The 27,957-nt window shown below is 40.1% G+C and overlaps 1 protein-coding gene across 2 annotated transcripts in view; it reads right to left on the reverse strand.

Moving 5' to 3' along the window:
* Positions 1 to 27,957, reverse strand: part of stk10 (serine/threonine kinase 10) — a 133,002-nt gene that overhangs the window by 37,634 nt on the left and 67,411 nt on the right. For both annotated transcript variants that reach the window (XM_055148898.1, XM_055148899.1), the window contains exons 4-7: positions 23,614 to 23,763; positions 14,776 to 14,848; positions 11,679 to 11,873; positions 10,026 to 10,107 (exon numbers count right to left, since the gene is read on the reverse strand). In XM_055148898.1, coding sequence (XP_055004873.1) covers positions 10,026 to 10,107; positions 11,679 to 11,873; positions 14,776 to 14,848; positions 23,614 to 23,763 — 500 coding nt within the window. The remainder of the gene's footprint in view (positions 1 to 10,025; positions 10,108 to 11,678; positions 11,874 to 14,775; positions 14,849 to 23,613; positions 23,764 to 27,957) is intronic.

Here is a 27,957-nt window from a genome sequence, read left to right on the forward strand (position 1 = left end):
CTGACATTTGAACTGACGAATACAAGAATCACAGAATTGATCTAGAATAAGACAGGAGATTTTGTGTGTAAAGAAATACAAGGTCCTTCAAAAGTTGCACCCAAATCCTATGCGATTTGCTAATTGCCCCCATTCAAACTATGACTAATGTTACATTTTACTGCAATTGAACTGATGCAATTGTTCAAAATAAATCATTAAACCATATCAAAGTAAAAGTGCACAACGTTCTACTAATGCAAACCAACTGGATGAAGGCACTGAACGTGACAACCTAAATCAGTGATGCGTGTGAGGCTCATTTCCTTTCTGATAATTGGATAATTATGTTGAGAACCAAAACACCAAATTACAGCTTGGCCACCATACCCAATGTTTAGCAATAATAAATAAGCATTACAATTGTTATTAGTACCGTATTTTCTGGGCTATTAGGCGCTCTGGATTATAAGGCGCATGAATGGTCTATTTTCAATCTTTTTTCACAAATAAACTGCACCGGACTTTAAAGGAAACACAACAGTTGGATGGGACAGTGGGACTTTGTTTGGCGCGTTCACGGTGACTCTGGGCTTTGTTCAGTTGTGGCGTGTAGGGAGGGTGCCGTCTGGGACCGCTGGATTGTCGGCGTGTTCGCAGTGACTCAGTTGTTCAGTCGTGTCTAGAAGCGGCACATTGCACTCGCTTTTTTTGGTTCTTTCCTTCGTTCCGTTCCTCGTCGGCGTGGAGTGGCGAGTGTGGCTGCGGGTGTGTTTCGCTGTGCGGTCGCTGTCTGCTCCGTGTGTGTCTGCGTGCGTTTGTAGTTTACTGAAGTCGTGCTGGGACACCCGAGTGGATTCGTGTATAGGGCGCTCTCGATTGTGCGTCGTTTTTTGATGGGGTTAGACGCTTAAGAATGTGTTTAATAGCCCGGAAAATACGGTAAAAGCAATATTTGATTTGAACATGTTTAGCTCCCAGGTCATAAACTCTTTTACACCGACCTGAGTGTAAAAACTATCTGAACACTAATAATGTAAATTGGCCAAGTAGGATCCCGTAGGAAGAAGGACAATAACGTCTTTCCCCTTGATAAAATTCACTAAACATTCTCTTTGTTCCAGTTTTAAATCCTCAATCTCGGGAATCGTTGACAACACAGAATATATGACTCTTCGCTGATTGGCTGGTGCCCAAACTTGCACTTTCGGGGTTTTTGCGAAACGTCTATTGTATTTTGATTCCTGACCTAGTTGCTGGAGAGAAATGAAATTGAGCGGAAGCACTAGGTGGCACTAGCCTGGCTAGACAAAACGACCCCGTGTTTGCATTCAATATCAATATATCGTGATACTAAATTTGGTGATACAGTATCAATATCATGGGCTGCTGTATCGCCAAGAGTATTTTTTGGTATATTTTAGCTTTTTTTGTGACTGCATTATAATTGTGTTGCTTATTTAATGGAAGGAAACTCATTTAAGCAATACAAGTGACATATGAACTGTTTTGATTATTTAAAAATGTATTTCAAATGGTTTAACAAAGAAATATTGTTGCTAAAATGTATTTGGTTCTTAAAGGTGCACTGTGTAACTTTTTGGTTGAGATTCCATCACCTGCTTGTTTGCCTGGAATGTTCCACAGTGTGACATTAAACAGTTCTACTTTACATTTATTAAATTACAAGTGGTTTCAAAGCTCAAAAATACCAAGAAAAACAGGCATTCCAATTGTGAGCGGGGTCGCCTCTCCACAGATCTGACTTGTAAAGTGTTGTAGTTTGGTCTCCATGAAGATAGAAAGGTTTAATGTCATACTGTGAAACATTTCAGACAAAGCAATCGTGCAATATATCGATTATCGCATGTATCACCATATGATGACAATATCGTATCGCAGCTGACCATTGTGGATCGTATAAAACATGAGGGATCCTAAACCCAGACCTAAGAAGCAGTACTTGTGTTTAAAAGTACACCACAGCTGCCGCAGTAGTAGTAGTAGTTTGGATACTTCTCGTTCCTCGACCTCACAGGGTGATGCGGGCCCTTTCCCCTTTCCCAAACCACATGAGTTCTGGTGCAGCCTCTCCGTGAAATCTGCTCATGTTTTCTTACTGGGCTGTGGATTAAGCTGTGGACGAGTGGAGCTCCCCTTTTTCGGTTTTCTCGCGGTTTCGGATTTGCCTTTGACCCACTAAACCTGCTGCTTGGGTCTGTCATGCTCCAGCTGGCGTGAAAAGGTTAAACGTGAACAATATGGGGAGAAGAGGGACTGCGGTACAAGGGGTTATGGTGCGACACTGGGCACTAAAAATGGCCTTATATTGGAAAGTGTTTGAAATCAGGCGGTGGATCAAGTACCGTATTTGCCTGACTATAAGGCGCACTTAAAACCCTTCAGTTGTCTCAAAAATCGACAGCACGCCTTATAATCTGGTGTGCCTTATGTATTCATTCTGGTCGTGTTTACTGACCTCAAACTGATTTTATGTGGTGCACGGCGCTCAACAATCTGTCAAAATGTTTTAGTATGATTTTGGTAAACTACAAAGTTTTACCAAGTTTTCAGCCTGTGCGGAATTTTCAAACCTGCTCCCGCCTCCACCAGCAAAGAATTGTAATTTTCATTCCCGCTCCTGCCCACAAATCCTGCAAAATGGGGATGTTTGCTTTTTTAAGCTCTATCAAATATGGAGAAGCGGAAAGGAATTGTCTAAAATGTGCGTGAGATTAGACCATGTCTGCAAGTTTACGCTACTTAAAATGTTTTTATTAATGCCAAATAAAATATCCAGCACAAATTATAGGATAGTCATACATTAATCATTTGTTTATTTTCCTTCACACTCATGCAGTTTATCATTCCACCCGCCCGTCCCCACATTGTGCAGTCCCAACACCACAGTCACCAACATAGGGAGGCAACGCTGGGCGAGTTACCGTGTTGGATTGTTGTGACTGTTGGTTGGTTATCAATCATCGCTCCTGAGCCCACTCTGGAGGATTTTTTCAGATTTTGCTTCGAGGTGGAGTAAAGCTTCGGGAGGATGTTTAATGGATCTTTAAACCATTAAAGGGCCTTTATCCGAGTGCAGTTAATTAGCTGAATAAAGTGTGATACCATGACTTTGCAATATTCATCTTTTTTTTATTTTTACAATATTAAAATTTTCTGAGACACTGAATTTTTGTGTTTCATTATCTTTAAACCATAATCATAAAATGTAAAAATAAATAAATAAAATCAATAAGCTCTGAGCTCTCATGAGTCTATAATAAATAGGTTTGCCTTTCTGAAATGAGTGACAAAAAATACTGAACTTTTTCATTTGTGATGTACTAGTATGATCAGGTAGTGCACATTAGCATGCTAGTTGTTGTTGTTAGCAGTACCGTAATAGCAAAAGTCAGCTCTGGCCTCTGAAAGTTGAGAAAGAGGCTTATAAACTCATCGTGGTGAGTGATTAGGTGATGCTCTGAATGCAGGAGGCAAATGAGGAACACCACTGAAACAATGCAAACCGTAATTCTGTTTTTTCATGTTTTTCAAGACTTTTATAATCGGATCGACCAACATAAATTTGATGATGTGGATATTTCTTTCATTCTCCAAAAGTCCAAATGGCTCTTTTCTGGTTAAGACATACAGTAGTTTGCCGGTAAAGCCTATAATCAGTTTGGGGTTAAACTGAGGTTAAGGCTCGAGTCTGTCCTAGTGTAATTTTAGATTGCATAAATAAAACGTGATACTGGGCTTCCCTCACGGACCTACATGCCTTTATTTGGGTGAACCACAAGGTTATACTTATATAACAAAAAAGCACTATTAGAAAACCATGTACTAAAAGTAACACGAGGCATGATGGTGTCAAGATATATGAAGCTGTACTCAGAAGTCACGAAAATATTTCAGAAATGAGTTCATGGGGAGTTTATGACGCATTATTCAAGGGAGCAGAGAGGTTAAAACAGAAATTGCTCGACCTTATTATGTAACCAAGTCATTTGCTAAAATGCACGACTCCTACATCTATAATGCATCAACTGAAAGAAAGTGCCAAGATCTGAAAAGTAAATATAAAATAAATTCAAGTTCCCATATTATGTGGTTGTCTGATCTATGTTATAATGTTGTTTCCTGGAGTTGTGTTTTGTTTCATTTACACATGTCCCTGCATATTAAGAACTACAGTTCTTTTCTCAAACAGAAACTCTGTTCCACCTTGTGATGTCATGATGTAATACACGAAGTGCTCCACTGAGTTTTTAAACGCCGCATTCAGTAGAATCACTCGATTTCAGTCCTGGAACTGCCCATTTTCACTGAACAAAAGATAAAAGGAGCTGTTAACTTGAAAAGAAACTTTATTGATCCTGAGGGAAATTCAAGTTTTGCTGCAGCAAACTGTTGCAGTTTTCCAGCAACATTTTCACTGTTCTTCTCAAGGGCCTTTGTGTCTCGGCCAAAAGTCTCAGTGCAATTTAATTAATTAGTACATTTTGATTAATTAATCCTTGCATTTGTATAGCACCTTTCAAGACACCCAAAGGCATTTCACAGTTCATTATTCATTCATTCAACACTCAGTGGTGGTAAACTACTACTGTAGCCACAGCTGCCCTGAGGCAGACTGACAGAAGCGAGGCTGCCAATCTGCACCATTGGCCCCACCGACCACCACCATCACTCACACACACGCCACATTCATACTAGGTAATGTGGTTGAAGTGTCTTGCGTAAGGACACAACAACAGTTTTTGCCACTGGTGCCCACCTGTGGCTCCTGATTTTCCCAGTGGTCTCCCATCCAAGTATTAACCAGACTAGGCTTTGCTTAGTTTCTGAGAGCTGACGAGATCAGGCTTTGTTAAGACGGTATGACCACTGTTTCACAGAAGGACTGGTCAGGTTTTTGTCAGCAGATCTGTGTCAGGGCAGTTTGAGGAGAAGAAGAGCCTAAAGTGTCCCTCCTCTGTGTCCTGCAGCACCGCAGCAGTGTCCAGGGGGAGCAGGTGAACACAACAGGAAAACCCTCATTTTTACTTCACTCTGTTGTTCCAGTTGGTGATGAGATGGTTCTTCCCCAAGTATTTCCTCTGGAGGGCCTTTTTGCCACATTTGTTGCCATAAGTGGTGTAAAAAAAATCTGTAGCATCTCAAAACTACAGCTTCATGACATCACAAAGTGGAACTGAGAATTTTGAACTTTGGAGATGTAGCCAGACCAATAACACAGGGTTACTCAAATGTGTGAGTGAAGGAAACAAAACACAACTATGTTTTTTATATCTTTTTGATGAGATAACAACATTATAACAGGACTTAACTGATAACAGGCTCACAAGACTCAATTTATGTGTAATATAGGACCTTTAAATATAAATTAAATATAAATTAAGTAAAAAAATCAACAAACAAACTGGAAGCGTTTATTTCAGTGGCTTCTTACTGTAATGTGACCTTTCAGTATTTCCACTAAAGCAGACGTATAGAAAAACATCCAGCGTGCACATGGACCAGACTGAACCTCATAAACAGTACGAGTCTAGACCCTGAGAAAGTACTGAGTGGGCGGGGCCTCAGCAGTCGTACACATGGTCCCAGGACTGAGCCAGAGCCTGTGTCATCTGTGCAGGCATTCCACAAAGCACACATGTGGGACAGATGGGAAGGGACGCAAATACTCACTAATGCAACTACTACTACTGCTACTGTTACTACAAGTGCTACTACTACTACTACTACTACTACTACTACTACTACTACTGTTACTACAACTGCTGCTTTAAGTGTTACAAAGACAGAAAAAAATATGGAATAAAAAAATGAGGCCGCAAGTATCTCTCGTCTTATTTCATTCTCTTGATCCCATGTTTCACCTTGTGGGTGTCTCCTCCCACCTCTAGTGACTACTAATGTACTGCAACTACTACTGTACTGCTACTACTACTGTACTGCTACTACTACTGTGACCACTCTACTGTGACTATTGTACTGCAACTACTACTGTACTGTGACTAGTCCTGCGACTACTACTGTGACTAGTCCTGCGAGTACTACTGTACTGCGACTACTGTACAAAGATTACTGCAGTACTGCAACTACTACTGTTCTGCCATTATGCCTGTACTGCGACTACTGTACAAATCACTACTACTGTACTGCGACTACTATGGTACTGCAACTACTACTGTACTGCTACAACAGTACTGCAACTACTACGGTACTGCTACAACAGTACTGCAACTACTACGGTACTGCTACAACAGTACTGCGACTACTACGGTACTGCTACTACAGTACTGCTATTATAATACTGCGACTACTACAGTACTGCGACTAATACGGTACTGCGACTACTACGGTACTGCGACTACTAGGTACTGCTACTAGGTACTGCGACTACTACGGTACTGCGACTACTACTGGGTACTGCGACTACTTGGGTACTGCGACTACTACGGTACTGCGACTACTACGGTACTGCGACTACTAGGGTACTGCGACTACTAGGGTACTGCGACTACTAGGGTACTGCGACTACTTGGGTACTGCGACTACTTGGGTACTGCGACTACTACGGTACTGCGACTACTACGGTACTGCGACTACTAGGGTACTGCGACTACTAGGGTACTGCGACTACTAGGGTACTGCGACTACTAGGGTACTGCGACTACTAGGGTACTGCGACTACTACGGTACTGCGACTACTACGGTACTGCGACTACTACGGTACTGCGACTACTACGGTACTGCGACTACTAGGGTACTGCGACTACTAGGGTACTGCGACTACTAGTACTGCGACTACTACTGTACTGCTACAACAGTACTGCAACTACTACGGTACTGCTACAGCAGTACTACGACTACTACGGTACTGCTACAACAGTACTGCAACCACTATGGTACTGCTACTACAATTCTGCTACTACAGTACTGTGACTACTATGGTACTGCTACTACAGTACTGCTATTATAATACTGCGACTACTACGGTACTGCGACTACTACGGTACTGCGACTACTACGGTACTGCGACTACTACAGTACTGCGACTACTACTGATGCTGATGGGGCTTGAAGATCAGTTTTTAGTTGGTCTGTCCACTGATACAAAGGTTGGTTCGAATCCCACTCTCATTTATCCTGTAAAACGTTATTGGTTGCGCGATCAGATCCACTGACCCACAGGTCGGCGGTGAGATTCCAGGCTCCACAGATGAACGCTGAATGCTGTTGCGTCCTTGGGCAAGACACCATTTCTGCTACTATTACTACAATTACTAGAATCTGAAACACAATTGTCACGTTTGAATTGTGCCGGTTCCACGTTCATGACATTCAAGGCGCGTTCACACACCATGTACACACACTGGGGGCAAGGCCTGTTACATGTCTTGCCCAAGGACACAACAACAGCATTCATCCGTGTCAGACAGGACTAAACCCGGTGTCACTCGAGCCACTGCAACACTCATCGCCGCAGTTTCAGTCCCTTAAGCCTTTAATGCGACAACACCCAAAACACAAACTCCCCTCATCTGTGATTCACTGTCCTTTCTACTCATCCCTAAACTATGCTACTTCCTTCCTTCTTTAAACAGAAATCTTGCGAAATATTCCACATAAATTCACATTTCCTCATTCCTAAAACATCCCAGTATCGAGCACTTCTGAAAACCATAGTGCCCGATCACAACCGCACCCAATTCTAACACTCCATCTGACAACACATGCGGAATTCTCGGCAGGATTTTCATCTCCTCTCCTCGGGTTCTAATTGGACGGAGGCGCCGGGACCTCTGTGATCGTGGCGCGTGATTGGCCGATGGGTGGGGATGTAAATAGTTGGCATGCCGCAGCTGTGGGATACAGACAGGAAACTCTGGATTTTAATAGATGCGAGAGAGAAATTTGGATCCACACCCAAGTTCATTCAGTTTATCCAATGGAGTGATGTGAAAAGGATTAGATATAATACAATGTGAGAGATAGAGCGCAGTTTTATATCAATTTGTTTATTAATTTATTCTGAAAAAAAGAAAAAAAAAGTCTCAAATTAACTCTGTCTTTCACTTAAAGGTCCTATATTACTCAAAATTGAGTCTTGTGAGCTTTGAGTCATGTGATAATGTTGTTTCCTCATCAAAAACATACCTGGAGTTCAGTGATGTGCGGTGAGGTTTACAGCTGGTGAGGCAAAGTGCAGTTGGCTCAGAAATGTTGTTTGGCACTAAGCTGCTTCTATTTTCTTTACAAACATATACCGTATTTTTCAGACTATAAGGCGCACTTGATTATAAAGGTGCAATATCAATAATGTTGAATTCTCTCGTCTATTTTCATACATAAGGTGCACTGGATTATAACACGTATTAAGCGAATCAAATGGATCGTGGTGTAATTCGTCCGGCGTTGCCTCCCTGTCTTGGTGAACGTGGATTATGAATGTGAATGTGGGTGGATCATTTAAATTAGCTTTTTTTGTTCCCATGAGGACGACTCAAATATACATTGCGCAATAGTGTGTTTAACGCAGCTTTGTGCACATTTGTTTACATTTTACAGAAACAAAACTTAAACCACATGGATAATTTGCATAAACTATAAGCGCTGAAAAAACAGCTCGCTCCTTGTGCACTGGTGCGGTTCAGCTTCTGTCGAACTAAAAGACTCCTGACTACGGCAGCCGTAATGCTCCAACAATCCATCAAGCGGTGCGGCTTCATAGCTTTCCAAAGTCGTATTAAAACATTTTGACAGATTTTTGAGCGCCGTGTAAAACAGAAAATGAGTTCAAGGTCAGTAAGCACAACTAGAATTAATATATAAGGCACATGGGATTATAAGGCGCACTGTCGATTTTTGAGAAAATTAAAGGATTTTAAGTGCATCTTAAATTACGGATCGAGGTCTTGAACCCAGATCCTCCGCACAGAGGATGAGCGATTTTTATGATTTTCTAGTTTTGACTTGAATTCAGTGAGATTATAACTGATAGTTTTACACCAATCAAGAAGCAATTTGTGAAGAAAAGTTGAAAAATGTGTTGAAAATTCTATCCAACAGAATTTTTTAATGTAAGAAACACATTTTTTACTGATTCTTTAAATGAGATTTCACCATCTGATGTAATCTTATGTCCATATTTCTGTAGTAAATGTGCGGCCACAGATGTGCTAACTCATGGAGACACACCCCCGCACACAGACAGAGACAGAGCGTGAGAGCCAGCCTCACCTCGGCTCTGGTCAAACACCGTTTAATGTCAGATTAAATCACTAAACATTCTCCCTCATGCATAACAGTATTTGTCTTGATGAAAAAAGCTTATCTATAAATGTATCTGATGTTTGTGAAATCCCTCAGTCGTCCAGGTAGGATCCATGGCAAAGAAGAAATTAAATTCTGTCAACTGGACAAAACATTTTTTGATCAAATGCGTTTTGCATTTCATCCAAGTCGCTTCTTCAGTTCTGGCAGAGTCCAGCAGCAATCTGGCCAGAAGTGAAGAAGCAGCTTGGATGAGGTGCAAAACGTATTCCATAAAAAACTTTTTGCCCAGTTGGCGGAATTGGATTTCCCCTTTGCTACAAACATATCTGATCACTTTAAATACCTTATTACTGCAACTCGTCTCTCAAAGTTGTGAAAAGTGCTTATAAACTCGTCACAGTGAATAATTAAGCAGCTCAGATTTCATAACTTTGGACCACTGCAGTGTGTTTAAATGAACTCATTCTGTTTTTCACATTTGTAAAACAGTAAAACTCAGGTGCAGCGTCTTCATGAATCATTAACATTTTCAGATATTATATAAACTTGTAGCTCATTTTCGAGTTATTAGGAGCAGCCAGCTGGAACTAATGGACTTGTTTGTGTTTAGCCACTGCCAGGTTACCACTCCCATCCCTGGCACACATCACAATACTCCAGTCTCAAAATAGAACCATAAAAGGATCAGCGCATGATAAGAAACATGAAGAGATTATACAATTCAAAGTGTGATAGAACATATTAGTCATATAAAATACCTCCAGAAGTTGGGCCGCGGTGGGACGGGTCTCTGGGTTTTTGTCCAAACATCTTCTCAAGAAATCGTTGAACTCTGATGACCTGGGATGAATAAATGAAATATATTAGGATTCAGAGTGAAAATGAAAGGAGGGAGCATTGTGTAACTTTTCTGGTGGAGGGTCCGTCAGATGTTACTGCTTAGTCTGGAACGTTTCACTATTAAATCTTCATGGAGACCAAACCAGACCAAGTTACAAGTCAGATCTGTGGAGAGGTGACCCCGCTCACAGTCAGAATGTCTGTTTTCTAGATATTTTTGAGCAGTAAAACAACCTGTAATTGCATAAATGTAAGGTAGAGCTGTTTAATGTCATACTGTGGAACATTCCAGGCAGAGAAATGACGTATCTATAGAAACGAGCAGGTGACGAACCTCCAACCGAAAAGTTACATAGTGCATCAAATGAGATTTCAATATTTAAATCAGGTGCCCTTCCAAATACTGTAGAAAATTTGCTATACAATGATCAATAATACTTTTACAAACATTTATTAGCTTGTCCACATTATTAAAAGAGATGTTAATCAATAACTTTATTTCCATATATTTGGCATTTTGAAATCATTTTATCACTTATAACATGGTAGTAGGGATGTAACAATAACCAAAATATCATGATATCGTATTGTCAAAAGACTCACAATAATATCGAGAGCTGTCAAAATATATCGAATTATTACAAGTTCCTTTGCTTAAATGCATTGTTTTATAGCAGCAACAGCCGGTAAACATCAGGAACTACATTTCCCATGATTCATTTCAGTGCAGACAAAATGAACAAATATGTTTTTACTTGAGTTCTTGGGATTATGACGGAAATAATTCACACCAAAATCTTGTCAAGGTATTTTAAAAGCAAAAAAAAGTATCCTATCTACAATAATATCAGCCTCTCCAAAATATCACAATAAATATCGTACCGTGAGATGCATATCGTGATAATATCGTACCGAGAGAGTTGGATATCGTTACATCCCTACATCTAATTACATTTTGGGGTTTTTTGTTTTTACAACTGTGATTAGATCTTTGATTTATGTTTTAACACTAGGATTCTGTTCAGATTTCAGTCTTTCTGGAAGTGTTCAAAAATCAATGTCAAATTTGAACTGACATTTGAACTATTACAAAAATCACATTTCAGAACATGTTTGTACAGATCTACAAGTAAACAACATGGTCAGCAGTTTTAAATTTAATTACCACTTTTATGATTTGATAATCGTAAAGGTAATAATAATATAATAATCCCTAATTACTTTTTTTTTTTTTTTTTTTTGTTACGATAGTGATTAGATTTCCAATTATGTTTTAATACTAGGATTCTGTTAAAATTTTACATTTTAAGCACTTCCAGAAAGATTGATGAAGAAAAAACTGAAACCTGAAATGACAAACTAAAACAAGAATCACATTTCAGAACATGTTTGCACAAATCTACGAGTAAACTACAGGGTTAGCAGTTTTAATGAAGTGTAAGCCAAGATATATATTTTTAGATGAAATAATTGTACTTTAAATTACCACTTTTGCGATTTCTCAGATTGTAATATCAGTTCAGTTAGGATAAATCTTGCAGGCCTGTAACCTTGCGCCCTCTCCTCCTCACCATTTGTGCGGGTAGTCCAGCGTCGGCGGCTCGGACTTGGCGATCTTGAGCAGGACTCTCATCGGGTTGAGCTCGTGGTGCGGAGGTTCAATCTGGGCGAGTTCTATCAGAGTGATGCCCAGGGACCAGATATCAGCCTTATAGTCGTACGGGGCATCCTTCATCGTCTCGCACATGACCACCTCCGGAGCCATCCTGGAACACAAGACACGGGCCAGATCCCAAAACAACCGTTACGTAACGCTCAGTGGAAAGTTCTGCGTCCATCCAAGTGCTTCAGTTTGTCTATCATTTATAACAACAAGAGTACAGTACAAATAAGGCAGTGTTAGCAGTCATAATAACAGGCTACTGAAGAAAAGATTTGTGGTGTTTAGTTATCAAGAGCAATAAGACAGACGTTTTAATTAAAGATTAACTAATCACACAATAATCTTATAAAGGTCTTATGTTACGCGAAATGTGAGCTTTTAAGTCATGTTACCTCATCAAAAACAGACCTGGAGTTGTGCTTTGTTACATTCACACATGTTTGAGTAATCCTGAATTATTAATCTGTCTACATCTCCAAAGCTCCAAATGCTCTGCTCCACCTTGTGATGTCATGAAGTGGTAGTTTAAAGTTAGCAGCTCCCTTTTAAAGATTGTAAAAGAATGAGAACGTTGCACATCAGTCACTTGAGACGGGTGTGTTGGAGGAAAGAGCGCAACCCAAGAACACAGAAAAATCCTGCACATCGCCTTATTTGCAAAATGTGAGATTTGTTAGGACGTATCCTAATATGTCCTAATAAAGACGGCCACACAAATGGTGAGGAGGAGAGGGTGCAAGGTTACAGGCCTGTGAGATTTATCATAATAGAACTGGAATTACAATTTGAATAGATGCAATTAACACATCGCAAAAGTGGTAATTTAATTTTTGAAGTACCATTATTTCTTCCACAAACAAAATATCCTGTATTATACTACATACAAACTGCTAACCTTGTAGTTTTTTTTGTAGATCTGTACAAACAAGTTTTGAAATGCAGTTTGTCAGTTCATGTTTCAGTTTTTTTTTTTTTTTCAATCTTTCTGAAAGTGTTTAAAATGTGAAATTTAAAAAGAATCCCAGTATTAAAACATAAATCCCAGATCTAATCACAATAGTAATTCTTGTCTTAAAAAAAAATAAAATTAGGACATATCCTAATATGTCCTAATAAATCTCACATTTTGCAAGAAAGACGGTGTGCAGGACTTTTCTCTATTTTCAGAAATTGGGATTTCCAGAGCTGAAATGACCCAAATGATTCTAGTGAAGGTATGAAGTTTAAAAACGCAGTGGAGCACTTTCTGTATTACCGCATGACATCACAAAAGAGAAGAGAGAGAAGAACTCAGCCAACATATGCAGGATTTGTGTGTTAAAAATGTGTGAATTAAATGAAAACACAACCTCGGGTATGTTTATATGTTTATATGAGGAAACAACATTATAAAACAGAAAAGAAAATTGTGTAATATGGGACCTTTAAATGTATGTTTTACTATTTTACGTTATCGTGGCGCTTTGCATTTGACCCATGCTTCAGTGGTATGGAGGAACCCAGCAGGAGGCGGAGTGCCTGAGGACTCATCTCAAAAATTTGGTCAGGACTGCCTTTGCTGGAAGATTTTGCTAATTGTGCATGTTTTTAATAATTATCATCTCCAAAAAACATCTGCAAACACATTCATCTCAAAACAGAAAAGACGCTGACAAAGACAATCTGAAGAGCCGCTTGGGAGCCAAAAGAATCAGCAGCTTTTAGTGAAAAAAAAAAGAGCCGGTTCTCTAAAAAGAACTGGAATACCCGTCACTAGTGTCTAGAATGTGATGCAAAAATGCCATTAAGCCAACCTACTGTCTGTAAATATGATGTAAAGAGGCAGAATAACAATAAATGTTGCCTAAATAAACCCAATTTAAAATCCACCAGAGCCAAACCTAAGTTTTTTAAACAATTCAACATTTACAGTTAATTTTTACATCACTAAATATATCGGCGATTATATCGGCAGCTCCAACCCCATTATATCGGTTTCATATCGGCCACAGCAAAATCCATATCGGTCGGGCTCTACTCATAACTGTGTAATAAATAATAGTGTCTCCATCTAATAAAAAGTTATATGAGAATCAGGAAGTGTCCGGTTAGCATACTAGTTCTGCTCTGGTCTTCGAAAATGGTGAAACTCTGGACTACTGCAAACGGTTTTACAATGGACAACTTCTGATTTTCACGTATTAAAAGTGAAAAAATGTTTAAAAAATTAAAAAAATTGAGTACTATATCTTACAAAAAAAAAAAAAAAAAAACAGTGCACAATCCAATGCATTTATCTTGATGGATATTTTGGCATATGTGTTCTGTTGTGACCTTTTTGTAACCAGCAATTTGAAAGCAACACGATTATTAATCACAACACCCTTCACTATCGTTTTACATCTGTCACCAGCTCATGTCAATCAGCACGCGTCAACAGGATGTGCTCGAGTTCTGTTTGCACAAGTCCTGGTCCGGAGCCAGTTTTCCAATCAAGGCAATCCTCAAACCCCTAAAAGTATTTATATTATACTCAGCTGGACTTTGTTTTATTATTATTATTGTGCAATGGGGCCACCATGTTTCTTTGGAGAAGGGAGGGTAGTAATAGCATGTTCTGGCAATGGTTAACTCAACTATAATAATGATCATATCCAGTGCAGTCTACAGTCTACACACAAGTATGCTCATGTAGATTGAAAATAATTCCATTTTCTGATCTATGTTATGTTGTTTCTTCGTCACATCACATACCTGATGATTGGGTAATTTCAGATCTGGAATTGACAATCTCTACTCGGGGTGTGCATTGCCTTGAGTGTGATCATAAAATACTGTTTAAAAAATCGATTCGGATCCATTTTGAATCGATCTGAGAATTGTGCAATGAAGTATCTAAATCAATCAATGCAGTACTAATGTATGATGTAAACAGATGAGGTAACACAGCGTTATAAACATGACTTAAACGCTCACATGAGTCAGTTTTATGTAATACAGGACTTTAAAAGCAATGTGTGTCTTACCAATACGGCGTTCCAATGAAAGAATCTCTTCTTTGCAAAGTTTTGTTGTTTTTTGCAGAAACTCCAAAGTCAGCTGTGAAAAGAAAATAGAAATACATTAGAAACACATCACTTACTTTACTTAGTCTCTGTACCTGATTTTTACTGTGTTAAAATCGTGAAAAACAGAACTAGTTTATTTTAAACCAGGGGAGGGTAATTATAGCTTGATTCATCAGCCGGTTTTACTTCATAGAAACCGTCCTCACAGCGTTAGAATTCGTTCACTTGACAGTAGGCACTTTTTTTAATTTAACCAAGTGCTGCTATTTGATCATGACGTATGTAATGCACCACTAACGGGGCTAACTGGTATATATATATATAAGGACAATAACGTCTTTCCCCTTGATGAAATTCACCAAACATTCTCTTTATTCCAGCTTTAAATCCTCGATCTTTGGAATCGTTGACAACACAGAATATATGGCCCTTTGCTGATTGGCTGGTGCCCAAACTCAAACTTCCGGGGTTTTTGCGAACCATCTAGTGTATTTTGATTTCTGACCTAGTTGCTGGAGAGAAATGAAATTGAGTGGAGACACTAGGTGGTGCCAGCCTGGTTAGGGTAATTATACATGAGAAAAGAAAAATATTGTGAAGGGCCGGTCCAAAACGCTTAACTCAATTCTGCATAATATTATTTCTATTTCTTTATTTTTTAAAAAAAAAGCAGTAAGTATGATTGTTTTGACGAGCTGCTCACTGGTAAGAGTTTATGTTATGATTAAGCAATGAAAAAGTGAGGCAGCCTTACAAACAATGTGAACGAAAGTGCTGTATGTGGCCCAGGAGCTGTTTAATATCCAGGTCTGTTTTAATCAGTTTGTAGTCGTCCAGAGTTATTCCTCACCAGTGTTTGGAGTAACGCATTATAAAAGTAACAAATTACAGTAATGCACTGCTTTTTGCTGTAACGCAGTAATGTGGCGTTAAAGGGGAAAAAAATAGTAATATTTTACTCGGTGCAAATGTCAGTAATGCGTGTTATGCTTTTTTAACCTGGATTGAAGTGGTGGGTTTTAATTCATACAAATTTGCTAAAATTACCACAATATCAGCAGCGGTGAAACATCGGAGACGCGCCCACGTAGACCGTCAGGTAACGCAAGCAAAGACTTGGTTTAGTCTTGGTTTGGTCCTTGTTTAGACCTGGTTTAGTCCTGGGTCAGTTCTGGTTTAGACCTGGTTTAGACCTGGATTAGACCTGGGTCAGTTCTGGTTTAGACCTTGTTTACTCCTGGTTCAGCTCTGGTTTAGTCCTGGTTCAGTCCTGGTTCAGTCCTGGTTCAGTCCTGGTTCAGTCCTGGTTCAGTCCTGGTTCAGTCCGTGTTCAGTCCGATGTTCAGTCCGTGTTCAGTCCGTGTTCAGTCCTGTGTCAGTCCGTGTTCAGTCCGTGTTCAGTCCGTGTTCAGTCCGTGTTCAGTCCGTGTTCAGCTCTGGTTCAGTCCGTGTTCAGCTCTGGTTTAGTCCTGGTTTAGTCCTGGTTTAGTCCTGGTTTAGTCCTGGTTTAGTCCTGGTTTAGTCCTGGTTCAGCCCTGGTTCAGCCCTGGTTCAGCCCTGGTTCAGTCCTGATTCAGTCCTGATCCAGTCCTGATCAGTCCGTGTTCAGCTCTGGTCCAGTCCGTGTTCAGCTCTGGTTTAGTCCTGGTGTAGTCCTGGTTTAGTCCATATAAGGTGCAAAAGTTCAGCATCTTCACAGTTATTTTGGCGAGAGTGACTTAAAAGTACTGCAATAACGCATTACAGTTTTAAAGTAACTTGCCCAACAGTGTTCCTCACTTGCATTCTGAGCATCCTGATTCACTACTGTGTGCTTTTCACAACTTTCAAAGGTCAGAGCTTACTTCACGGTAATACTAACAACAAACAGCATTCTAACCGCTCAGTTTCTGATTCTCTGACAGTAAACTGTATTATAATTAGATGAGACAGTCCCCAATGGACATCTATTGACCTCAAGCTGCTTATACAAAAGACAAATTCTGCACACATACATGGAGAAAGCATCCATGTCAATCTACTAATTTCCCATTCTTTACTTTGTGCTTTTAAAACTAAATCAAATACTAAGCTTTATATCTGGTTTATGCTTTTTGGTCCACTCTCACCAGTTGACAATCACAGCATCATTTTCACATTTCATTTCAGTTCCAGAAAAGTCAGATTGTGTTGCAGTGAGTGGCGTTCCCTCAGGCTTTGGCAACGGACCCGGGTTTGGAGTCCACTGCAGCTGCCTGTAACTACTTCAATTACAGCCCAACTCGTTCTAAAACAGGAAACCGAGCGAGTATCCTGCTTTGTAAATATGCCAAACATGTGATTTTGTGAATACAGACGGAAATTCATTTCGTAGAAAGAAAGAAAGAAAGAATGAAAAGTCTTCCTTGGCCGTGAGCCGACACACAGCGGTGCAGGTATCATTAAGGGAGTGACGGAAAGACAGCGCTGGATACAAAGTGGACAGTTTGTTTATTTAATTGGCATCAAAGTGCATGGGCGTGTTTACATAGAAGACAATTATGACTTGATTAGTGAAGGTTAAAATACAAGAAGTGAAGGCGACAGATGAAGCAAGAGAAAAGTGTGAAGGGCCTGTACCTATTTTCTTTGTTCGTGTATTTGAGCGAAATTAATCTAAATTTGGATCTTTTCAATCAGCTGATCAAATACGAGATCCTCAACCTTTAAAAACCTTATAATTAAAACTTAAAATTGCATTATGTAACGTCATGGAGAATATTGCAAAATGTCTCTTTTGACATTTTATTGCTTTGCTTTTGCACAGATTGGCATTATTTGTATATTGTATGTTTTAAAGCAGACCTACTGTGTTTGTGTCTGATATGCAGCTATAAAGTATGACACCAGTGGATCATTGTGTTATGTTTTGGACATTTGTAAGCACAATATTCATCAGGGATGGGACAAGATCTCGTGCCAAAAAGAGACAAAAATGCCACAAAAAAATTATCTTGTGAGATTTTTTTTTACAAATATTTTCACATTTGCCTTGGATACAGAGAAGCTGTCATTCTAAAAATCAGTGCTACAATAACAGCAAAACTATAAAATGAAATAAACCAACCAAAATTCATTTATTAAAAATTATATCAAAATCTTGTCTTGTCTCATTCTCGTGAGTTGAATCTCGTGTCATGTCTCGTCTAGTAGAAATTATGTCTCGTCCCATCCTGAATTAGTCTAATTCATCAGCTGGTTTCACTTTGTGGAAACCGTCTGACTTCGCAACATTAGAATTCGTTCGCTTGACAGTAGGCGGGTTTATTTAACCAATCGCTGCTATTTGGTCATGACATATGTAATGCACCACTAACGGGGCTAATTGGTATATTAAGCTTTTCTCAAATCCCGAAGGAAGAAGGACAATAACATCTTTCCCCTTGATGAAATTCACCAAACATTATTCTCTTTGTTCTGGCTTTAAATCCTCGATCTCAGGAATCATTGCCAACACAGAACGTAATACTGTAGTTAGATGCAGACAGTACACAGCAGATTTGTTGTAACCATATGCATCTCACAATAGGATATTTATTCCGATATTTTGTAGAGCCTAACAAAATTGTGAGCATGTAACTTTTTCCTTTTAAGATGCCATGATAAGCCTTTGGTCCAGTTATAATACAAAGAATTAAGTTATTTCTTCATGTAGTCTGCACTGAAATAGCAAAGGATCATGGTCTATATCAGGGGTGTCAAACTCAAATTCATCTGCAGGTTTTCTCTTCTTTCGAGATATGTAATGTTAAACCTTTTCTTTTTAAAATAAATGTTTAATAATAGTTTTGCTTAAACACTGAATCCAGAACAAGCAGAATATAAAACAATAACAACATTTTAAATAAATAATGTGTCTATAGTTTATCTGTAGCCGGTGGGCAGTATCTAATATGACGGGCCAAATATAATTGTATCACGGGCTAAATTTGGCCCCCAGGTCTCAGTTTGACATGTCTAGTCTATTTGTTTTTTTGTAGCTATTACTGCACCACAACAATGAATTTAAGCAAAGACACTTGTGATTTGATATACTGTGATGACCCACAATATTATTATGAGACTTTTGACGTCACAACATCACGATATTCGGTTATTTTTACATCCCTGCTTATTTTGACCTCAAGAGTTCCTTTTACAATACATCTGTAAACGGGCAGACATACTCTGTTTTGCTCAAATATATGAATGAAATGAATTAGCTGAACAAATTACAGGAGGATGGAGTAAATTAGTGCTCTGACATCACTGTACTAATTTGACCCCATGTTTAATTGCAGCATTGTTTGAATAAATACTGTACGTGCTTAGAGACAACTCCCAGTGATTAGAGCTATCACAGAGCCATAAGAGACACGCAAATGACTTGATTTATCAAAGAGTACAGAGGTTTATACAAATGAGTCTGGATAAAGGAGCATTGTTCATTTAGATTTAGATTCCAAGTTACAAGCCACAGAATTCTTTTTGCTTTCCTAAACCTAAATAAAATAATGAAACTGATTGGGCATATCCATTAGGAGTGAGCCAAAATATCAATATATCTTGATACTAAATGTACTGAAACAGTACATTGGTGATACAGTGATATCATGTCTTGCTGTATCGATATATCAGCAAGAATATATTTTGGTATCTTAACAATTAACAATCTTAACAAAAGTTTTAGTTTATTTATTGGAAGAAAACTTGTTTAAGCGACGCACTTGGCACGTTCACAGTTTTGATGATTAAAATAGATGTATTCCAGTGGTTTAACAAAGAAATATTGTTGCTAAAACGTATCTGCAGGGTTACCACAGCCATGGAAATCCTGGAAAAGTCATGGAATTTTAGTATCTCTTTCACGCAACTCCAGCGTTCAGTGAAGTTCTCATTGGGCTGTTCTGATTAGTTCTAAACATCTGCGCCTTTTATTTAAAAGAGACGACAGTAAATGCACTGACAGGATTTTGAATGTTCAAAAACTATAATCCCAAACCATAAGGTGAGTGAAAAGAGTTAACATTTCATATTTAACACTAAAAGTCTGATCATTACACATGTAGGTGCCGTAAAGTCATGGAAAATTCACTTTAGGTCATGAAAAAGTCATGGAAAAGTTCTGAAATTATGTCAGTGAAAAAGACCCTGGATATATCTTGATACTAAATTTGGTGATATAGTATCAATATTGTGTGTTGCTGTATCGATATATCGGCAAGAATATTTTTTGGTATCTTTTAACAATTTTCTTTTGTAACCGCACAACAGTTTTTGTTTATTTAGTGGAAGGTAACTTGATTAAACGATACACTTGGCATATTTACTGCTTTCATGATTAAAATAGATGCATTACAGTGGTTTAACAAAGAAATCTTGTTGCCAAAATGTATTTGGTTCTTAAAAACAGCAATATTTCACAGACTATCATGTGTAATATATCGAGCATCGCGTTTATCGCCGTATCGTGAGCCATGTATTGAGGATCGTATCGAATCATGAGGGACCCTGTGATTCCCAGCTCTGTCATTTATGTCACAAATTTTAAGGCATTTTGTCTCTGAAATATCCTAATGTCAAAATTGTCTTTCTGTTTACAACTTGCAGTCGAACCTTGGAGTCCCCATTGGACTCTCCATAGAACAGGACTCCACTCACTCACTCACTACACCTCACCCCTCTGCCCTCACCCGTCTGCCCTCACCCTCACCCGTCTGCCCTCACCCCTCTGCCCTCACCCCTCTGCCCTCACCCGTCTGCCCTCACCCCTCTGCCCTCACCCATCTCTGCCCTCACCCCTCTGCCCTCACCCCTCTGCCCTCACCCCTCTGACCTCACCCCTCTGACCTCACCCCTCTGACCTCACCCCTCTGACCTCACCCCTCTGACCCCTCTGCCCTCACCCACCCCTCTGACCTCACCCTCTGACCTCACCCCTCTGACCTCTCACCACCCCTCTGACCCTCTCACCCCTCTGACCCCTCTGCCCTCACCACCCCTCTGACCTCTGCCCCTCTGACCCACCCCTCTGACCCCTCTGACCTCACCCCTCTGACCTCACCCCTCTGCCCTCACCCCTCTGACCTCACCCCTCTGCCCTCACCCCTCTGACCTCACCCCTCTGCCCTCACCCCACCCGACCACCCGAGGTACCCCAGGGCGTTCAGGTGCAGGAGGGTCCAGCTTTGGCAAAAAGCCTGATGCCCTCGGCCTTTACATTTTTGAACAATAGGCCCGCTGAGTGCACTGTAATGTGTCCATGTGTGTTGTGTTGTTCTGTGTCTTTGCTGTACGAGCCAAACAAGCTCTGTGTGCGTGGAAATTAAATGAAAAAGTCTAAAGTCTTAAAAAAAAAAAAAAAAAAAGTCTACCAACACAGATAAATGTATTAAAAATGACCTGTACCAATTTTTTCCCCACACATACTTGAGCAAAATTTATATCGTCTGCCAAAGTACAGCCATTTTTTCTAAAACGTTGTTCGAAAATCAGGAAGTGGGCAGTTTGCTTGCTAGATGTTGCAACAAAAGTGACAGCAAAATGCCACTTTGGACTCTGGAAATCGTGAAAAGTGCTTATAAACTCATCAAATGCATAAGGTAACTGAGGAATAACTTTGGATCATTGCAAACTTTAAAATGAACCAGCTGTTTTTCACATTTTTAATAATAAAAATCATGAACAGCACCTTTAATCTTAACATCTTAAATATATTGATGGCAGATTTTTTATTTTTTTTTCCCCTCAAATTTTTTCTTTTTCTTTTTTTTAAATAAATTCCCAGACCATTTTTATAAACACTTGCACCACTGCTGATTATCTTTTGCATGAGACTCTAATCTAAAGTGTCTTGCTACACTGAAATATGTTGAATTTCCCAGAATGCTTTTCCCACATAAGGCTGAGTTATGGCCGTCCTCTCAGCGGGGCAGGAGGGTGTGACCGCGTGTGAGAGACAGTGGACTCCGGAGGAAAAACCTGGAATGTGCTCAGACCAGGGTTTGTGTGGGGATCAGAGGGGATCATGAAGAGTGAAACAAGCTGGGAGCAAACACAGCCTTGAGGAATCTGGATAATTTCAACACAAATATACAAGATTTTGGTTAAAGGGCCCATATTACACTATTTTCTGATCTCTGTTATAATGTTGTTTCATCATCACAAACAAACCTGGAGTTGTGTTTTGGTTCATTCACACGTTTAACACACAAACCCTGCAGATTTAGGCCGAGTTCTTCTCTCAAACGAAACTCTCTCTTCCACCTTGTGATGTCATGTGGTAATACAGGAAGTGCTCAACTGTGTTTTTAAACTCCATACATCTTCACTAGAATCATTTGTATAATTTCAGACCAGGAACTGCAAATCTCTACTAAACGAAAAAATAAAAGGTAGCTGTTAACTTGAAAACTATCGCTTCATGACATCACAAGGTGGAACAGACTTTGGAGATCTGATGTAGACAGACAATAAAATGTTGTCTGAGGGCATGTTTACACAAGAACGCTTGCGGGTAAAAACGACAAAACACTTTATTGAAGTGTTTCTTTTAGACAGTGACGGCGTTTACGGGAGTTAAAAATGCAAAAATCTGAAACCACCTTCCAGAGCGGAAAAGTTGAATAAGCTCCACCGTAGAGTTTCCGTCTACACTGTCCAAGACGCAAAACTCTGATGTAAACGCGACGTGAGTAGATCTAACCACAGTGTCACTACCTCGCTGCCTGGCATGCAAACCCAATTCAATTCCACACACTTTTGCGTCACCGTATGCGCGCAGATTTCCTCCCGAAAACGCTCGTCTAAACGCGGAATAAAAAGTGAAGACGCAACGATACATATGCACTTATCTTCAGACCGTCATCATATAAATGTAGCGTCAAACATGTGTGAATAAAACTAAATTCCACATGTTTTTTCAGGAGGCAACATCATTATAGCATGGCTTAACGCTCACAAGAGTCAGTTTTGTGTAATATACAATTTTTAACTGCATTTCACAATTTCTGCAACACTTTGATATATATCTTGATTAGAAAAACAGCAGTTTTGTAGACAATAGACTTATACTAGTTGTTACGGCCACAGGCCTCCAGATCCTCCTCTGGCCATATCTGCTTAGATCCCTGTGTGTGTGCAAGCCTCCATATACAGACCCCCTGCTGTGATGCTGTGATTGGAGGAATCAATTTAAGATGGCATCTGGAGCCCCTCCTGCTGATTGGTGGAACCCGAAACACCTGGCCAATCCCGGGCCTACACCTGGAGCTCCGGCTCTATAAAAGGACCCGCCCCCTGCCACTCATGGCTGCTGTTCTGCTGTGGACTGCATGCCACTTTTGCTGTGTCTCTTTGTCTGTGCTGTGGCGCTCTAATTAGTTTTGTGAACCTAGAGACACTAGTAGTCCTTTTGGCTTTGTGACTTGTTTTTCTGTTATTGTCATCTACTGTATATACTCTGTTTTTGTTACCCTACTTTTAGTTATACATTTAGCCACTCTGTTTAGAGCCTCTTTTTGTTAATTTTTGTAAATATCCTCCTTTTGTTAGCTTCACCTTAACAGTTCTTTTAAATAAAACACAACTTTAGTTTACCATTTTACAATCTTGGTTATTTTGTTACTTCCCCCTGTCCCTAACAGAGCTCAGTCGTAACACTAGTTCTAATATAGATCCATATCATTCTAAAATCAAGAATGATCTTTTTTTTTAATCCAAATTTTAATTTTAATATCACTTAGTATGTGGGTATAGATTTCTTTGCTGCTCAGATCAGGTCCTCTGTGTGGTCCTCACCCAGTTTGATGTCTCCGTCGAGCATGAACAGGATGTTCCCGGCCTTCAGGTCTCTGTGGATGATCTTCATACTGTGGAGGTAGAGCAGAGCCTCCAGCATCTGACGACACACCACCTTAATCTGAGGCTCTGTCAGACCACGGTCCAGCTCTGCAGCAAAGCAAACAGAAACGATGTTTAATTATCTTTTTTATCTGAAACATGTCATTATCTGCAGTATTTAACACAGAGGAGGAACAACATATATCTTTAAAAGAGAGGGCATTACATCTCATATGGAGTATTAATTGTTAACACGTAACATATTTAGTAGAGATGGGACAAGGCACAATTTCCACAAAACAAGACGAGACATGAGTTTTAGTCCATGACAAAGAGACAAGATGAGATTTTAACATTATTCCTTATATATACATTTCACAATTCTGTTTCCAATTTTGGCCTCACAATTTTTTATTCCTTTGATTTCATATTTTTGTTTCCATTCTAGTATTTTTTTTTGGAACTGTAAGATGTAACTCATCAATACTGAACTTTTTTGTCCAATCCAAATGTGAACACAAAATCAATTTGTCTCACAAAATCTTGTCTCATCCCTAATATTTAGATCACCATGTTACCTTTTATTGTTTGAAAACGCAATATTTGCCAAAAATAACTTATTAAAATGTTTAATGACTTTAGGTTTATGATACTCTGAGTCTCCTCTCCCTTCACTCCCCCTTCAGAGCGCCATCACAACACAGCATGCATCCCGCTAATGAAACTACTGCACATCACATCAGGTTTGTGAAGTTGTAGTGTATTGTTTTGTATCCTGCTCTTCTGTATTTATGAAAAATAGTCACGCACTTTAAACATGAATGTGTCAAAAAAAACACAACATGTGCTGAATTTCAACACATCAAAGAGTTTTATTTGGGACAACACAACTCGTGTTAATTGTTGGGGCAGGTTGTGAGCGGTGGATCAGGTTGTCTGTTGTGCTTTGATATAGTTCAGTGACCAAAATGGCTGCCTGTTTCTGGCATTCGTTAAAATACAATATATAATACATATATTTATAATATATATTATCCAACTTGGCCTGGCCAATAGAAAAAAAAAACAAAACTTGGCCTTAGTCGTTTTGTGATTGGCTAAAGATGTCAACACATTTTTGTCATGTAGAAGTTAAATCATGCAACACACAACATTTGCAGAAATTGACACAACATGTGTTATTTGTCTTTTTACAAATTAAATGCGTAAATAAATAACACATTCTTTCTTAGAGTGTGTGGGATCAATGCAAATCATCACAAATTTAATTTATTTTTTGTTTCTCTGCAAATCTGGGGAAAAAAAAAAAAGACAGCAGACTACTTGGATAATAAATTTCTTCAAAAACACATGTACACACTTGAGCAGTTCCCATCCCAGCTGTGCAGAGCATACAAGGTGATGAAACTATCACAAGAGACGAATCAAAACACAAGGAGAGGGTCTTTTATACGCACACCTTGCACATTCTACTTGACTCTATGTACAAATACTACAAGTGTGTGAACCTGAGATTATCTGGATGATTTTTCTCAGATACAGTAATCCCAGATCACACAGGGCCTCTTTGCAGCAGGCCTGCAGACTTTACTGTAGTGATCCCTGTTTGTTTAGCTGCAGAGAAGGCGGACCCGGACCAGAGCAGGATTACACAAGGAAAACACACGAGGGGATTCCCACACTGCGCTGGCAATTCAACGCCCCATTCAAGGACACCCCCCCAGTAATGGAAACCTGTGGAGTTTGAGACCAGTGCTGCTTTTGTGGGATAAAAATAGAAATGCCATGTATTGTTCGAAGTGAATCTATGGCATTGGGGCGGAGAGGTTATTTCCTGAAAGTTGGACTAAACAATTTAATGCCAACAATAACCCCAAAGTAATACTCTGTGGCCAATTTGTGTAACAATCCTAAATAGTCTTTTATATACAACACTGCAGACTTTTGGCTCTGAACACTTTTGTCCTTTATCCAAAAAATGTAGGGTTTGATGTTCACGTCTACAAGCACTTCTACCAACTACGACTGATGCTGTTGCAAGAGAAAACTGAATTCTGAATAGATGCAGCTAACACACGCCAGGGGTGTAGTGGGCGTGGTACGCGGGGGTACGTCGTCCACCCACTTCTCCCAACGTGAGATACTGAAAAAATAACAAATATGAAATAGCTACAACTTAAATGTCAAACCAGAGCTACTGGCAATGGTGAAAACAAACTGCATAGACTCATGATATCTGCACTACTGTCCTAGAGTGACATGAGGAACCAGGACTAAACCAGGACTAAACCAGGACTAAACCAGGACTAAACCAGGACTAAACCAGGACTGAACCAGGACTGAACCAGGACTGAAACCAGGACTAAACCAGGACTGAACCAGGACTGAACCAGGACTGAACCAGGACTGAACCAGGACTGAAACCAGGACTGAACCAGGACTGAACCAGGACTGAACCAGGACTGAACCAGGACTGAACCGGGACTAAACCGGGACTAAACCGGGACTGAACCGGGACTGAACCAGGACTGAACCAGGACTGAACCAGGACTGAACCAGGACTGAACCAGGAGGACTAAAACAAGACTAAACCAGGTTTAAACCAGAACTGAACCAGGACTGAACCAAGACTGAACCAGGACTGAACCAAGAACTGAACCAGGACTGAACCAGGACTGAACCAGGACTGAACCAAGACTGAACCAAGACTGAACCAAGACTGAACCAGGACTGAACCAGGACTAAACCAAGACTGAACCAAGACTGAACCGGGACTGAACCAGGACTGAACCAGGACTGAACCAGGACTAAACCAGGACTGAACCAGGACTGAAACCAGGACTAAACCAAGACTGAACCAGGACTGAACCAGGACTAAACCAGGACTATACCAGGACTGAACCAGGACTAAACCAGGACTGAACCAGGACTGAACCAGGACTGAACCAGGAGGACTAAAACAAGACTAAACCAGGTTTAAACCAGGACTAAACCAGAACTGAACCAAGAGTGAGTGTTGGGACCTAGAGGTGCGCCCACATAGACTGTCAGGTGACTGCAGGCAAAAGGACCGGTGCAGCTGTTGCCCGATTGCACTTTGGGGACACCCTGCTCCATGGGCTCAGGGTTCACTGTTAGAATAATTGTATATATATTATCCCATATTTGCCCGTCTCTGTTTCTCAAGTCCTGGTTTAGTCCTGGTTTAGTCCTGGTTTGGTCCTGGTTTGGTCCTGGTTTGGTCCTGGTTTGGTCCTGGTTTGGTCCTGGTTTAGTCCTGGTTTAGTCCTGGTTTGGTCCTGGTTTGGTCCTGGTTTGGTCCTGGTTTAGTCCTGGTTTAGTCCTGGTTTAGTCCTGGTTTAGTCCTGGTTTGGTCCTGGGTCCTGGTTTGGTCCTGGTTTGGTCCTGGTTTGGTCCTGGTTTGGTCCTGGTTTGGTCCTGGTTTAGTCCTGGTTTGGTCCTGGTTTAGTCCTGGTTTGGTCCTGGTTTAGTCCTGGTTTAGTCCTGGTTCGGTCCTGGTTCGGTCCTGGTTCGGTCCTGGTTCAGTCCTGGTTCGGTCCTGGTTCAGTCCTGGTTCAGTCCTGGTTTAGTCCTGGTTCAGTCCTGGTTCAGTCCTGGTTTAGTCCAGACGTAGTCCTGGTTTTGTCCTGATTTAGTTCTGGTTCAGGCCTAGTTTAGTCCTGATTTAGTCCTGATGTAGTCCTGGTTCAGTCCTGACCTAGTCCTAGTTTAGTTCTACTTTACTCCTGATTCAGTCCTGATTCAAGTCCTGATTCAAGTCCTGATTCAGTCTTTGTTTAGTCCCGGTTCAGTCCATTCATCACATCGATGACGTCACGAATTGCGTACACCACTTAAAAAATCCCGACTAACTCACTGGCCGTCGCATTCCAAACAGGATGTGAGCGTGGGTCGAAGTGGTTCCTTCCAGCTCTTGTTGCAGTTCACTGGTATTGAAAAACTATTGTCCCTCTCTCTGTATCTGCTGCTGTCAGGCTCGTAATTTTGGTCTTAAAATGTTTATATTAACCTGCTCTACGTGCTTCTGGGGTTTTTCTTTCACTATTTTGTCTGTAAGATATGAACAGTAATAACAGACCAATCCGGTGCCTGCTTTCCTCAAGGTTTGATCGACAGCTTCATTGCTAAGTGCGGTAGGTTATCTTCAACAGCTTCACTCGTGGCTGGCTCTTTGGTTTCGCACTTGGATATCCAAATATGGTCCCTGGTTACAAAATGAATGCAATTAATTAACTGCTAGCCTCGCTGAGCAATTATTTTTTTCCATGGGGCCAAAATAAT

The sequence above is a fragment of the Boleophthalmus pectinirostris genome, unplaced genomic scaffold (assembly GCF_026225935.1).
Source record: "Boleophthalmus pectinirostris isolate CB_2022bp ecotype Guang Dong unplaced genomic scaffold, ASM2622593v1 HiC_scaffold_12, whole genome shotgun sequence".
Taxonomy (NCBI): Eukaryota; Metazoa; Chordata; class Actinopteri; order Gobiiformes; family Gobiidae; genus Boleophthalmus; species Boleophthalmus pectinirostris.